At 41.2% G+C, this 16,517-nt stretch overlaps 1 protein-coding gene across 1 annotated transcript in view; it reads right to left on the bottom strand.

Moving 5' to 3' along the window:
- Window positions 1-14,877, bottom strand: part of PDS5A (PDS5 cohesin associated factor A) — a 134,595-nt gene extending 119,718 nt beyond the window's left edge. Inside the window, exons 1-2 of the mRNA XM_086705211.1 lie at window positions 14,638-14,877; window positions 13,608-13,785 (exon numbers count right to left, since the gene is read on the bottom strand). Of these exons, the coding sequence (XP_086561337.1) occupies window positions 13,608-13,745 (138 nt within the window). The 5' untranslated portion in view covers window positions 13,746-13,785; window positions 14,638-14,877. The remainder of the gene's footprint in view (window positions 1-13,607; window positions 13,786-14,637) is intronic.
- Window positions 14,878-16,517: the final 1,640 nt, after the last annotated feature.

Genomic DNA, 16,517 nt, shown 5'->3' with positions numbered 1-16,517 from the left:
ACTCTAGATGTTATCGTAAAGATGAATACATGTCAATATGCATTTGTCCAAACCCAAAGAATGTGCAATGCTAAGAGTAAACCTAAGGTAAACTATGGACTTTGGGTGGCTATGATGTGTCAACATGGGTTCATTGTTGATAACAAACGTACCATTCTGGTGACTAATACTTATAATGGGGGAAGTCATGCATGTGGGGGGAAGGAGGTACAGTAAAACCTTGGTTTGTGAGCATATTTCATTCCAGAAACGTGTTTGTAATCCAAAGCACCATATATCAAAGCAAATTTCAAGAACCACTGGCTCAATTGTGATCATGTGACATTCATATTGCCAGACATCCCTCGTTTATCAAGTTAAAATTTATTAGAAATGTATGCTCATCTTGCAGAACACTTATAGAACAAGTTACTCACAATTCAAGGTTTTACTGGATTTAGTGTATATGGGAAATCTATACCTTCCCTTCCTTCAATTTTGTTGTGAAACAAAAATTGCTCTAAAAAATAAATTCTTTTAAAAAATGTTTTAAGGGAATCTATAAAGAGCTCACCAAACTCCACACCCGAAAAACAAATAACCCAGTGAAGAAAGGGGCAGAAAACATGAATAGACACTTCTCTAAAGAAGACATCCGGATGGCCAACAGGCACATGAAAAGATGTTCAGCGTCGCTCCTTATCAGGGAAATACAAATCAGGGAAATACAAACCACACTCAGGTATCACCTCACGCCAGTCAGAGTGGCCAAAATGAACAAATCAGGAGACTATAGATGCTGGAGAGGATGTGGAGAAACGGGAACCCTCTTGCACTGTTGGTGGGAATGCAAATTGGTGCAGCCACTCTGGAAAGCAGTGTGGAGGTTCCTCAGAAAATTAAAAATAGATCTACCCTATGACCCAGCAATAGCACTGTTAGGAATTTATCCAAGGGATACAGGAGTACTGATGCATAGGGGCACTTGTACCCCAATGTTTATAGCAGCACTCTCAACAATAGCCAAATTATGGAAACAGCCTAAATGTCCATCAACTGATGAATGGATAAAGAAATTGTGGTTTATATACACAATGGAATACTACGTGGCAATGAGAAAAAATGAAATATGGCCCTTTGTAGCAACGTGGATGGAACTGGAGAGTGTGATGCTAAGTGAAATAAGCCATACAGAGAAAGACAGATACCATATGGTTTCACTCTTATGTGGATCCTGAGAAACTTAACAGGAACCCATGGGGGAAGGGAAGGAAAGAAGAAAAAAAAAAAAAAAAAAAAAGGTTAGAGTGGGAGAGAGCCAAAGCATAAGAGATTGTTAAAAACTGAGAACAAACTGAGGGTTGATGGGGGGTGGGAGGGAGGAGAGGGTGGGTGATGGGCATTGAGGAGGGCACCTTTTGGGATGAGCACTGGGTGTTATATGGAAACCAATTTGACAATAAATTTCATATATTAAAAAAAAAATGTTTTAAGGGATTATTTAATAATATGGATATACTCATTCCGTATCAATCAATGAAAATGAAAACAATACATTTATAATATAATCAAAATTTTATTTAGAAAAATTTAAAAAAGGAATATGGACTCTGGGTGATGATGATGTGTTAATGTCCACCAGCCATAACAAAACATACTACTCTGGCACTAGATGTATGGGGAGGAGGAGGTGGGGAAAAGACGGGGAGATAGGAGGGCAGACAAAATTTTTGGGAACTCTGTATTTTTTTTTTTTTAGGTTTATTTATTTTTGAAGGAGAAAGAGAGTGTGTGTGCTCACAAAAGCAGGGCAGGGGCAAAGAGAGGGGGGGACAGAGGATGCAAAGCAGGCTCTGCACTGCCAGCAGCAAGCCTGATGTGGGGCTTGAACACATGAACTGTGAGATCATGACCTGAAGAGCAGTGGAATGTTCAACCAACTGGGCCACCCAACTCTGTACTTTCTATTTAATTTTGCTATGAACTAAAATTGCTCTTAAAAAATAGTCTATTTAAAAAAAGCATTAAGTGATTAATAAAAAAGTATAGAAAAATATAAAGAATTGAGACAGCAACAGTATGTTATAATGTTAAAAATTTGATATCACCTAAAATAAATGAATATAATAAACAAAATTATTTAACATTACTCCCAAGAGATCTAAAATCAATTTCATTTCATTACTGCCTGATGATTTCTACCACTTTTTTTCAAAGCAATTTAGGTACATGCTTCAAGAAGAAAACCAATTTCTAAACTTCTGCCAAAAACAAACTAGTCTTCTTATACATGCTCACTCATCCTTTAAACATTTTTATTCAATGATTTTCTTTCTGTACAATGAAAAATTTACTTCTACTTATTTTATAATGTCTAGATGAAGGATATTTAATTCAGACATTTGAAATTATAGGACAATTACACATTGCCACTGAACTTACTTTTCAAGTATTAAACTTAATAATTTGGCATCAATTTATTATTAACATTTGAGGACATGAGCTAAGTGAAATAAACCAGGCACAAAAAGACAAATACTGTGTGATTGTACTTATATGAGGGATCTAAAGCAGTCAAACTCTTACAAACAGAAAACAGAATGATGGTTGCCAGGGGCTGAGGGGGAAAGGAGTTAAGTGGGTACAGAGTTCCAGTTTTGCAAGATGAAAAAGTTACAGAAATCTGTTGTATTAACAATGTGCACATGGAAGGGGCAGAGGGAGGCACACAAAAAATGCACAGGGGCACCTCTTGATTTTGGCTCAGGTCATAATCTCACAGTTTGTAGGTTCGAGCCCCAGGTCCGGCTCTGCACTGACAGTGCGGAACTGGCTAGGGGTTCTCTCTCCCTCCCCCTCTCTCTGCCCCTCGCTTGCTTTCTCTCTCTCAAAATAAATATATATATATATTTTAAATGCACATAGTTAACGATGCTGTACTGTGGACTTAAAAATGATTAAGATGATAAATTTTATGTTATGTGTTTTTCAGTACAATAAGGAAAAATCAAGCAAAGATTACATTTATCAGTGGAAATAAAGAGTTAAGTTATACATGTATGTATAAAAATTGAATACAAACAGGGGCACCTGGATGGCTCAGTCAGTTGAACAGGAGATTCTTGATTTCGGCTCTGGTCACAATCCCAGGGTCACGGGATTGACACTTGCATCAGGCTCTAAAGATTCTCTTTCCCTCTCCCTCTGCCCCCTCCCCTGCTTGTGTTCTCTCTCTCCTAAAATAAAAACTGAATACAAACAGAAACCAAGTGTATATATATAAAACTGATAACATAATCATACAAAAGAATTCAAATTCAAGTAACTAATAAATATGGTACTCTGTACAACCCTAGGGGGACAAAAAAACTGCAAAAAAATCTTGCAAGGGATACTGGTATAGCACTGAATTTTTTCTTGAGCTTAGATTAAGGTAGTACAAAGAAAACAAATTTATCAAAGTTAAGGGAAAACAGGGTTTATACTGTAGGAAAAGGATGATACAAATAGGAAATGGAGGGGTGCCTGGGTGGCTCAGTTGGTTAAGCATCTGACTTCATCTCAGGTCATGATCTCATACTCTATGAGTTCAAGCCCCACGTTGGGCTCTGTGCTGACACCTCAGAGCCTGAAACCTGCTTCAGATTCTGTGTCTCCCTCTCTCTGTGCCCCTCCCCTGCTCGTGCTCTCTCTCTCTCTCTCAAAAATAAACATTAAAAAAATTAAAAAAAAAAACCAACAAATAGGAAATGGAGAAGTTTAAGAAAAACTGCAGTGCTGGGTTTTTTTTCTTTTTCTTTTTTAAGTAAGCCCTACACCCAAGGTGGGGCTTGAACTCACAATCCCAAGATCAAAAGTTGCATGCTCTAAGGGTGCCTGGATGGCTCAGTTGGTTAAGCACCCAATTTTAGCTCAGGGTCATATCTCATGGTTCATCAGTTTGAGCCCCCCATCAGGCTCCACACTGGCAGTGCAGAGCCTACTTGGGACTCTCTCCCCCGCCTCCCCTGCTCATTCTCTCTCTCTCTCTCTGCTTCTCCCCTACTTACACGTGTGCTCTCTCAAAATGAATAAACTTAAAAAAAAAAAAAGTTGCATGCTCTGTAACTGTTCCAGCCAAGTGCCCCTGCAGTGTTGGATTTTAATTAAACAGAATGAATACATGGTTTAAAGTATTTATGTACATTTCTTAGGTCTACACACTGAAAGGACCTGGATAAATTAAATCCTACTACCAATGTGAACATGATGCCAATGCCTAGACCTTGGTTTATAAACACCACTCTCTACTGAAAATGGAAATAGGCCTCTCTGGAAAAAATGAGCTATCCAAATCTGGGGCAAGAAAGCACAAGGTGAACAACTTGTACCAGAAAAAAAAAAAGGAGTGCTGAAAGACTCAGAGAGACATGTCAAAAAGATACTAGATGTTTCAAAAGGACACCAAAGCCAGCATGCTCATTTTGGGATAATTTGTCTCTCAAAGAGAATGAAGATAGTAATATATTATAATGCATTGAATGAAGAATCCATGACTATTTTTTTTTTAATATTTAATGTTTATTTATTTGAGAGAGAAACAGCAAGAGAGAGAAAGAGAGACACTGTGGGGGAGGGAGAGAGAGAATCTCAAGCAGGCTCCACACTGTCAGTACAGAACCTGATGCAGGGCTCAAACTCACGAACCATGAGATCATAACCTGAGCTGAAATCAAGAGTTGGACACTTGACGGACTGAGCCAGCCAGGAGCCCTTATGAGTAATTAAAGGGGAGTGGGGGCAGGCTCTTCTCTACGGATGTAGAAGGAATGATAGAATCTACACATGTAGCAGGAGTGATAGAGTCAAAAAAGGTGACATTTTATAACAACCAAAGTAGATGCTAAATCAGATAAGTAATTGCTGGAAAACAAATCAAACTGCCACCTTAAACATTCCTTATTAATTGCAAAGTGGGGAAAGGTACATTTACAATGTAAAGAGTTGACCAACTGTAACCAAGCGATCAAATTTAGCATAAACCAACTGGATAAAATGACATTTTACACCTCCTGATGATGCAACTAACTATACATTACCACTTGCGTGGTAAAGTACTTGCTAAAAAAAGTTCAACCTGAATCTAAGCATGAGGCAATGAGACAAAAATAGACTATGGAACTCCTATAAGGCAAATGCTTCAAAAATGTCACATCGTAAATAACTCTCCCCTCCAAAAACAGTGACAGAACTTTCTAGATTAAAGTAGACTAAAGAAACATTACAAATGCAAATGATCCTATACTGGAACTTGGATGGAGGAAAAAAACCCAACTCTTAAAAAGTCATTTTTAGGGCAACTGGGAGAATTTTATTATGGATAGTATAACAGATAACTGTACCAATTTGAGTGTGATAATGATCATTATTCTAAGAAGAATGCTGAAGCATTCACAGGCAGAATGTCATGATTTCTGCAGGTAGCTCTCAAACAAAAAGTGTAGGTTTGTCTCCCTCTGGGTGCGTGTATATGGAGAAACATAAAAGCAAACAAAAGTAACAAAATGTTAACAATTGGTAAATCTAAGTGAAGGGATATGGGTGTTGAAGGTACAATGTTTTCCAACTCTCCAGAAGTCTGAAATGTCTCAAAATAAAAAGATGAGGTAAATCTTTTTCTTTTTAAAAAGAGAAAGAGAGGGGCGCCTGGGTGGCGCAGTCGGTTAAGTGTCCGACTTCAGCCAGGTCACGATCTCGCGGTCCATGAGTTCGAGCCCCGCGTCAGGCTCTGGGCTGACGGCTCAGAGCCTGGAGCCTGTTTCCGATTCTGTGTCTCCCTCTCTCTCTGCCCCTCCCCCGTTCATGCTCTGTCTCTCTCTGTCCCAAAAGTAAATAAAAACGTTAAAAAAAAAAATTTAAAAAAATAAATAAATAAATAAAAATAAATAAATAAAAAGAGAAAGAGAGAGCCAAGTGGGGGAGAGCGGTAGAGGGAGAAAGAGAATCTTAAGCAGGCTCCATGCTCAGTGCAGAGTCCAACCTGGGGCTCAATTCTATGACCCTGGGATCATGACCTGAGCCAAAATCAAAAGTGGGACAATCAACCAACGAAGCAACTCAGGCACCCCCCAAAAAAGTTGAGATAATTCTTTTTAGATAATTCCTAAAAAGGGGGTAGCACTGGAAAAATCATCATCATAATTAGGCAGAAATACTCTCTAGTAAAAATTCAAATAATAAAAGAAACAGGATTTTAAGATCAAACATGAGACTCTCCCATAATTTTTCTCTAACTAGCACATATAAAATTTTTTTTTTAATTTTTAAAAATGTTTTATTTATTTTTGAGAGAGAACGTGAGCATGGGAGGGGCAGAGAGAGGGGGAAACAGAGAATCTAAAGCAGGCTTGGCACCGTCAGTGCAAAGCCCAATGTGGGGCTCAAACTCAAGAACCGTGAGATCATGACCTGAGCTGAAGTCAGATGCTCAACCAACTGAGCCACCCAGGTGCTCCCCATTTATTAAAAAAAAAAAAAAACAATTCTTACAAATTTTTCCTACAGTATTTAAAATAAACTTTACAAATTTAGCAAGTTGGCTGCAGATATATACTACTGTTTTTGAAATTAAGTGTTTTTCAAATTTATGAATACAGCTACAAAGTTTGTAGTTAGCATACTCTAATTTGTCATAAGAGCTCCTGTGGTAGATTAAAGATGGCTACAAATTCCTTTCTTCTTCCATTGAGAAGCAATCATTTTTTTCTCCTATTGAATGTAGATTGGGCCACAACTACTTTAACCATTAAAGTAAGGTAGACATGACATTGCCAGTTCTGAACCAAGCCTTTAAAAAGTACCGGCAACTTCCTCCACAGTGTCTTAGAGCCCTGAAACCATGCAGAGAAGCCCAAAGATTACATCATAGATAGGAAAAAAGAGCACAGCTGAGTTCAGCCTTACAGCTGTTCCTTCCAAGGCACCAACTGTTTGAGAAGTCAGTGTGGATCTTCTAGACCAGTCTAGACACCAGCCGGATACTACTGAATGAGCACAGTAAGCAATGTAGAGAAGAATCATCAAGCTAAGCCAATACTTACCCAAATTCCTGATTCACAAAATTGTTAACAAGAAAATTTGCTCACAGATGTCAAAAGGTAGAAGCAACCCAAGTGTCCACAAATGAATAAACAAAAGTGGTTTCATACATACACACACACAGACACACACATGTACACAGTGGAATATTATCCAGCCTTAAAAAGTAAATTCTGATACATACAATGTGGATGAACTTTGAAGACATTATCCTAAGTGAAATAAGCTAGTCACAAAAGGACAATATTGTATGATTCTTATACTAGGCTCTTAAGAGTAGTCAAATTCAGAGACACAAAGTAGAAAGGTGGTCGCCTAAGCTGGGGGAAGGGGGAATTAAGGAGTTACTGTTTAATAGATACAAAATTTCAGTTAGGGTACATGAAAAAGTTTTGAAGATGGACGGTAGTGATGGTTATACAACAATGTGAATGTGCTTGTTACCACAAAACTGTACTCTTAAAAATGACTGAAATGATAAAATTTATGTTATATTTATTTTGTCCCCCGCCCCTTACTTGCTCTTTTAAACACTAGGTTTGGGGTGTTGGTTACACAGCAGCAAATGACCAGAATAGTTCCTCTATGCAAATGGAAGTCTAAAATAAGAACTGTGCTACAGTTAGTATTACTTCACAAATACACATTGGCTATATTTTAGGAGTTCATTTTAAGAAATCTTGCCTATTTTTTAAAATATTTATTTACTTATTTTAAGAGAGAGCAAGTGCACAAGCAGGGAAGGAGGAGAGGGAGAGAAGGAGAGAGAGAATCCCAAGCAGGCTCTTTGCTATTAGCGCAGAGCCTGATATGGAGCTCGATCTCACAAATGGTGAGATCATGACCTGAGCCGAAATCAAAGGAGTCAGACACTTAACTGACTGAGCCACCAGGCACCCTGCCTATTTAATTTTTTAATTTCTTAGCAGAATCTTTTGCATTAAAACAAATATTAAAATATGATACATGGACAGAACTGAGACTAGAAGTTACATACTGAATTATATGTAAAATTAGCATCCTATGTGGCATTTAGGAATAAATAAAATTCTTTCATGGAAGTGAAAATAATTATAACCAAAGTATGTATTTCTGGGGTCCACTTGGAGGAAAAGAAAGGAAAAGATTTCATGGCCTTCCTGCCTCTAATCTATTCCTCCCCTCTCCCAACCTACATTTGATGAGAAAAGAGTGATGCTCTACCTTAATCAAGCACTCTATATCCTAATTCCTAACTATATCAAACAAGGCATACTACAGAAAGCAAAAGTGAGAGTGTGGGGCAGAGGGGAATTGTGGACACATAGAGGAAAGTGACAGAAAAATACAAAAACACAGAAATAACAGCTGGTGGGAGAAAAATGGGGGACATATTCACAACAATAAAACCCTATTACTTTATCTTTCCTAATTCTTAGCACCAAAGTAATAAAAATTTTGATTTCTGTGAAAAAAAGAATATGGCAGATTTGGGTATGGAGTTAATAGCCAGAGAACTGTCTGGGGGTACTGAGCTCTTAAGACCAGGTAATAAGAAATGGACATAAGAAACGATCTTTGGGGCAGCTGGCTGGCTCAGTCAGAGGAGCATATGACTCTTCGATCTTGGCACTGTGAGTAGAGGTTACTTAAATAAAAACATACATACTTAAAAAGAAAAAAGAAAAAAAAAGAAACAATCTTTAACCTGCCCGCCCCTCTCTCTAAAAACCAAGCCTTATCAAGGACTTCCCATTTCCAAAAAAGCAAGTAATGAACAAAATGTGAATAGCATGTAGTTCTCTGGTAATATATGATATGAGACAGATTGCATATAACAAATTGTGGGCAGAAGCACTTAATGGAACTTTGTACAACACTGTTTATAGGTGTATTTGAATATGTTATAAAAGTTATCAGACATGACTGCTACATTAGTTTCAGAATCCTTAACTATATAGAAGGCAGGCCATTTGTGAACTATTGATCTTGATGCTTAATGTAACCTTAGTAGTAAGCTACCTGCTATCCTTTCTAACAGATAACTAACTTTTGTACAGCATATAATTGTACCATATGTAAGCAACAAAACTGTTTATATATTATTATTATTTTTTTAAGTAGGCTTCACACCCAATATGGGGCTTGAACTCACAACCCTGAGGTCAAGAGTTGCATACTCTGTGTCAGGTGGCTCAGTTGGTTAGGTATCTGACTTTGGCTCAGGTCATGATCTCACAGTTGGTGAGTTCAAGCCCTGCGTTGGGCTCTGTACTGACAGCTCAGAGCCTGGACCCTGCTTTGTATTCTGTGTCTCCCTCTCTCTCTGCCTCTTCCCACCCCCCACCCCCCAATTCTGCCTCTCTCTGAAAAATAAATAAAACATTAACAACAACAAAAAAAAAGAGTTGCATGCTCTACCAACTCAGCCAGCCAGGCAACCCTAAATAACAAAACTGTTAATAATCATTTTCAGCTTTCTGTAACTAGGGTTAGTCACAACATCTCAGACTCCATTTCTTCATCTGGAAAATCAGGACAAAACCAAATAACCTCTAAGCTACCTTTTGGTTCTAAAATTCTACATATCTACATTATCATCTCTGGTATATAATCTCTGATAAAAAGTTGGTTGCCATTCACAATATTTTCAAACTATCCTATTTCAAAAACAAAATTATTTCTCTATTCTATTACTATCTTTTCTAATCCAACATTCATTCACTGAACAAGTATCTGTTGGGCACCTATGTTCCAGGCATTAAATTTGGGAGTTGGCAGGGTATAAAAGTAAACAGACATGGTCCTTGTATTCACAAAGATTACATACAAGTTGGGGAGACAAACCCAATACACATATGCATAAATGTATATCATAACTGTAATAAGTGATACGAAGGAATTAGAAAAATATGTTAATGGGAAATCTAAGAGACCTCCTCTAAGAAGAACAAATGAGTGACAGAAGAACAAATGAATGACACATGAAGTTGAGACGGGTACACATATGGATCACATAATGTGGAATCAGTTTAGGCAGAAATGAACATGGCATGTACAAGGAAGTGACAGAAGGCCAGTGTGATTGGACATAAGAATATGTGAATTCCTTAGAAGCTGAAATTAAAACTTGCTTTTTTTTTTTTTTTTTTTTTTTTTGAGAGAGACAGACAGAGAGAGAGCACATGTGCCAGCAAATGGGAGAGGGTGAGAGGGAGAGAGAGAGAATCTTAAACAGGCTCCACGCCCAGCGCATAGCTTGAAGCCCAAAGCAGGGCTCAATCTGACAGCGAGATTATGACCTGAGCCAAAATCAGAGTTGGATGCTTAAATGAGCCACCCACGTGCCCCTGAAATTAAAGCTTCTAATGTATCTAAGTGTTTTAGCAATTCCAAAGACCTACTCTAAGAACTACTTTCAAGAAAGTTTCAAACCATCATAATACTTTCTAATGTTAAAAAAAATGCTGTCCTACATCTTGCAAAACAGCAAATTAACTTAGACTCCTTTCTCTTTTCACTTTACCATTTTCAAATGCATAATAAAAATCACAACTTCTTAGTTCTACTCAGTTTAGATTCCTTTGAAGGAAATCAGCTATAAGAATGAAAATAAATATGATGCTATTGTTCTGGCTCTGCCATTTAGTTGCTCTATGACTGATCTTGGTGCATGTTACTTGGCCACTTTGGGCCGAATTTTCTCTTCTGTGAAATATGGGGAGTTCCAAAATTTCTTTAAACATCTTTGTAAGTCCACAATTACGGTTCTCTTGTAAAAATGCTTGTTCCATTCTTGAATACTGAAGAGAATGGACCAAACATCTCTGAATTCCACTGACCAAGATTTTACCTGCCTTTAAGCCCTGTTTGTATTTATACAGCATTTGAACATTGTTGCTATAATAAAAAAAACTACTGAATTTATAATAGTGGTGCATAATGGTCTAATAAACACAAAAATTATCAAAAATAGTTAAACACTGTTAAAAATCTCCACTTCCTATGAGACAGTACTACTTTAACCAACCAGGGATTCCTAGAAAGTACAAAGTCAAAACAGATTTAGAAAAACAGGGGAAAAGCAAAATCATAAGACTGTTGAGAAAATTTAAAAAAAAATTTTAAGATTTTAATGTTTATTTACTTTTTTTGAGAGAGACAGAGTGTGAACAGGGCAGAGGCAGAGAGAAAAGGGAGACACAGAATCTGAAGCAGGCTCCAGACTCTGAGCTGTAGCCTGACTTGGGGCTTGAACTCAAGAACCTGCAAGATCATGACCTGAACCAAGAGTGGACATTTAACTGACTAAGCCACCCAGGCACCTAAGAAAAGCAAAATTTTAGCAGGATATTCAAAATGGTTCATATGTATGTTAATTTTAACTTCCACAAGAACTCATAAGAAATAGATATCCTAACCCAGGAGCACCTCAGTGGCTCAGTTGGTTGAGCATCGGACTTAGGCTCAGGTCATGATCTCACTGGTTGCTGGGTTTGAGCCCCATGCTGGGCTTTGTGCTGACAGCATGGAGCCCAAATTCTGTCTCCCTGCCTCTCTGCCCCTTCCCTGATCATGCTCACTCTCTCTCAAAAATACACTTTAAAAAGAAAAAAAAAAAAAGATATTCTAACCTAATGCTCATTGTAAACTTGGTCATATGCCCATTTATATAACAGTATTTCTGATAATCTACTTTCAAGCACAGAAGTACATACAGTTGTAACTCTTTTTTTTTAATGTCTATTTATTTTTGAGGGGGGGGGCCGGGAGCGGGGGAGGGGCAGAGAGAGAGAGAGAGAGACACAGAATCTGAAACAGGCTCCAGGCTCCGAGCAGTCAGCACAGAGCCCAACTTGGGGCTTGAACCCACACACTGCAAGATCATGACGCAAGCCGAAGCCAGACGCTTGTGGTAACTCTTTTTTAACCAGATTATCCATCACCAGAAATCAAGATTTCAATATTCTTAATATGAAAATAAAGATTAAAAGATCTATACTTAACAGCTTTGTATTTCATAATTTTTCAGCATCTCCAAACATTCAATATAACCTTAAGGAGCATCAATCAAGCACCTCACTTCACATATACCTAGTATCAAGTTTATTTTAATGGAAGCTATTGTGTCCTCTTCCTTCCCAAGAGGCAACAAATTGCAGAATCTAATTAGATTTTAAAAACTAGGGGCACCTGGGTGGCGCAGTCGGTTGAGCGTTCGACTTCAGCCAGATCACAATCTCGCGGTCCATGAGTTCGAGCCCCGCGTCGGGCTCTGGGCTGATGGCTCAGAGCCTGGAGCCTGTTTCTGATTCTGTGTCTCCCTCTCTCTCTGCCCCTCCCCCGTTCATGCTCTGTCTCTCTCTGTCCCCCCAAAAAATAAATAAACGTTGAAAAGAAAATTTAAAAAAATAAAAAATAAAAACTAAGCTACAGGAATACTTTAAATATTCATTAAACACTCACAACATTGTAAACACTTACTAGGCACTACACTAAGCTCTAAGAACAAAGAGGCAAGATGATTCCCTAAAAATACACTTTATCAAGTTGCCCAAGATAGAAATACTATCAACATTGTTTCTTCCCGCACCTCCCACCAAGTCTAATTGATTTCTAAGTAGGAAACATTTCTTAGATCCTTCCCTACCTCTCTTCTCACTACCACAGCCCCACTTCAAGATTTCAACATCTTTCACCTACGTTCCTATTAACAGTTTCCTAGCAGGACTCCCTGCCTCAAACCTTTCCCTTTCCTTGCTCCAACCTAGCCCCAGTTGTGACAACCAAATGTCTCCAGGGTGGGAGTGGGGGTGGGGTGTCAAAGATGCCCTGGTTGAGAACCACTGCATCAAGTTGATCCCTTGACAAAAACAGCATTTATCTTGTAAGGCTGTGGGCAAAATCTATGTCTATGCAACAGAAAGCAAAAAAACTGACCAACCTAAGCTGAAACTTACAACTTTAATCTTAGGATCATCATGCTTTAAATAAGCTAACTTTATTAAAAAGAACTAAAATACTCTCTCTTGAAAACCCCTTTGAACATGTGGACCTAAATCATCACCTTACTTCAATTCTGAATTTTGAAGTCAGTACATTTTGTCAAAGTTTAACCATACTAAATACATATTTAAGTTTCTGGATATTAGAAAATTGTGACAATTTAATAAAATGCCCTTGTGATTAAATCAGTCTCCTTAGAAGCTGATGAAAACAGGAACTTTCCTAGGCAAACTATTGCCTACATTTAAGGTTGTAATCTACTATGAACAGTATTCTTATAAATATTTCTAGAAAAAAGTTATAGAAACACTTAAATTCTTATGTTTGAAAAAACAGGCACACTCCTTTTAATTTCCCATAATGATTATGTCTCTACAGAACTTACTATTCAAAGATATAGCCAAGATAGAACAATACTTCTCGGAGAGAGTAAAAAAGGAGACTATAAGATACCTAAGAAAACCTGGTAGGTGACACAGTAAAGGCCAGGCCTAGCAGTGCAGTAACAGGAGAGAGCACCCCCCACCACAGAGGTCTAAGTGTGAACACTGTGTCCAGATGCTTACCTTCAGTCGCTTGATCATTTCATCCGTGGTGATCTTGTCGGTGATCTCCTTTACCCCCGGCGGGTAAGCGATCTTCCCATCTGCACTCACGACGCCACAGAGGGCAGTGGCAGGCTTGGGCTGCGCGGTGAAGTCCATCCTGGGGGACAACTTTTCTTTCACAGTCCTCTACCGGCCTCTATCGGTCAGAAAACAAAAGTTCAGCGAGAAAGGGGAGACTTTGTAACCTCTTTTTTCATTTCAAAAATCTCTAATCTGCAAAGGGCGCTTTCTCCAGGGAGGCCGGAGACTCGGCTGCGGCCCCGCCGCTCGATCCTCCCGGGCCTGGACCCTGGTGGCCGCCTCGCCACCCCCACTCACGCGGGCCCCGCCAGCCCCGGACCCACGGGGCTCTCCAGCACCAGCCGCCGCGGCCGCGGGAAGCGCCAGGCAGCGCCAGGAGTTTCCCATTCCACCTTTCACAATGAAATCCACCCCCAAGCACCGAGGTCCGAAGTTTGGGATCCTCCCGAGCCTGGCGAGGCCCCCAAGGCTCCGGCTCGGTCGGAGAGAAACCCCGAGTCCCCGCCCGGTCGGTCCCCTCCGGGAAAGGAGACGCGAGGCCTATAGGGCTCGGCTTAGGCCGCAAAACTAGGGACCCAACCGGACCCACACGCTACGGCGGCTCCGGGAGACGAACGCCTTTGCCGGGCCGAGCTTCGGGACCCCGGGCGTCCCCGCCACGCTCTCGCCCCTCCCCTGTCCCGCGGGAGGGGAAAACAAGCCGCCCTCCACCCCAAACCCCACGCCAGGAAGCGGCTGACGCGGCTCTGCACTTCACATTTTGTTCCTTCAACTTCGGGTGAGGGACCCTGGCGGCTTCTCTCGGCTCCGACTGCTCGGCGCCGTCCGGCGCTGCCCAGGCCTTACTGGTACCTCCGGGCAGCCCCGCCGGGCCTAGGTCTCGCGCCCCCCCCCCCTCCGGTCTCCCCTTCCGTCCTCTCCCTCCACCAACCGAGGGCGGGAGCCGAGCCGCCGCCGCCGCCTTTACCTCCTCCTCCTCATGCGGGCGGAAGGTGCATCGAGCGCCCGGGCCTCTGTCAGGTGGTTGCGCCGCCGCCCCTCGTCGGGCTGCACACAAAGCGGCTCCGCGGGTCCCGCCGCCGCCGCCGCCCGCCCCGGAGCGGCGCTGGGGCTGGCGGTGCCGAGGAGGAGCAGCCGCCGCGGGGGGAGACGCGGGGCGACTGTGCGCTGGGCGGGGAGACACTGCCGCTCTCCGTCTGGCCGAGGAAGAGCAGCCTCAGAGAAGGCTCCTCCGGGAGCGTGTGCGCCTGTGTCCGCCCCGGACCCCCGCGGCCCGCCCGTCGGCACCTAGCGCCGGCCGGGTCCGCCGACCGGGACCCGGACGCCCCTTGCAGCGGCGCGCGCCCGGCCGTACGTGCCCCCGGGAGCCGGCGCTTCGCGCACACACCAGCCGGTCACGCGAGCGGTGCGAGAGCACGCGAGAGCAGGGAGCGCGCCTCGCTCCCTCCCCTTCCTCCGCCGGCCGTGCCTCCGCCTCCCTCGGGCCCCGGGCGGCCGCGCGCGGGGCGGACAGCGCCGCCACCCGGTTGGCGCCAAGACTTGCCGCGCCGAGCGCCTCTGGGAGGATTGAAACCAAAGGGCAAGCAGAGGAGGAGCCCCTGTGGCGGGAAGCGAACCCGGTCCCGGCGGTCCTGTAAGGGCACGAGGGACGAAAGGAGCTTTACGTTATGCCGTGGAGATGAGCTCATGACTTTTGGGGATCATGAGAGACTTGACGGAACTGGTTGAAAGACTGTTAATTACTCGGTGAAAATGAACGGATTTCCTCTCCAGGGACAGAAGATCTGCAAACTGAGGGAAAGTTTTACAATATGGCACAACATGAGCTACTCAGTCTTGTTTCTTCGGACAGTCACTGGAGTTTGCCTTCCCCTCTTTGGATTTCTAAAATTAATATTTTGAAAGTTGCAAAATATGAAATAGCATTGAGTCGAGTAGTTCTCAACGAAAGGTCTGAAACGTAGGTTTCCGGACTCCACTTTCAAACCTAGAGAATAAGGATCTCTGAGAATGGCACCCAGAAGTGAGCATGTTTACAAATTAGCTAGATGGTTTTTGTGAATATGGGGAAAAAATATGTTTAAAAAATGTTCTAAGTATACCCAGCATAACTTTTTCTTTCATCCAAAGGAAAACCCAATGCTGCAGGTTTGAGAAGTTTAATGTATTAAAAAAAAAAAAAATGAAGCAAATGAACCTCAGATGCACACATATCAGAAGAGGAAGTTGAAAAAAGAATGCAATAATATGAAACAGCATTCAGCTCTTGAAACTGACCACTACCAAAGTTTAAAATTATATTCGATTATTATTTCTGATGGATATCCATTGGTGTTTACTGGGTCTGAAAAATATTAAAGGTACTGTACTCACTGAATTGTTTTTCAGATATATTAATCAAGGGAGTGATCATCTTGGAATAGAACTGGCCACAGTCGCTGATTTGCTAGGACTGCCCCAAAGTCAATGCTTTGTTCTTGGACATTTAGAGTACCAGACAATCCATTGAACTTCAATGGTCATTAAACCCATCAAAATCTACTCTCTTATAGGCGCTCCCTCTCAAGGTGTTTTTTTTTTTACCCTGTCACATTTAAATAACAAAAGAGTGGTGCTTTTCATTTTTATTCTTTCTCTGAGTAATTTACCCATTATTAAGTGGAGTTTTGTATATGCTCATAAATTTTAATTTTACACAACTTATGACTTTGTTAATATTGTTTGACTTTATGAACACTCACAAGATAGTAAGTCCTAAGGATTACAACACATAAATAAAACTGAATTTATACAGTTCTAAAATTCAGGAATTCTGAAATCTCTGCTTTTAACCTCTTTCCTTAAACT

Source organism: Puma concolor, chromosome B1, assembly GCF_028749965.1.
Source record: "Puma concolor isolate L17-30 chromosome B1, mPumCon1.1.hap2, whole genome shotgun sequence".
Taxonomy (NCBI): domain Eukaryota; kingdom Metazoa; phylum Chordata; class Mammalia; order Carnivora; family Felidae; genus Puma; species Puma concolor.
This window is presented reverse-complemented; position numbering and strand designations above follow the sequence as displayed.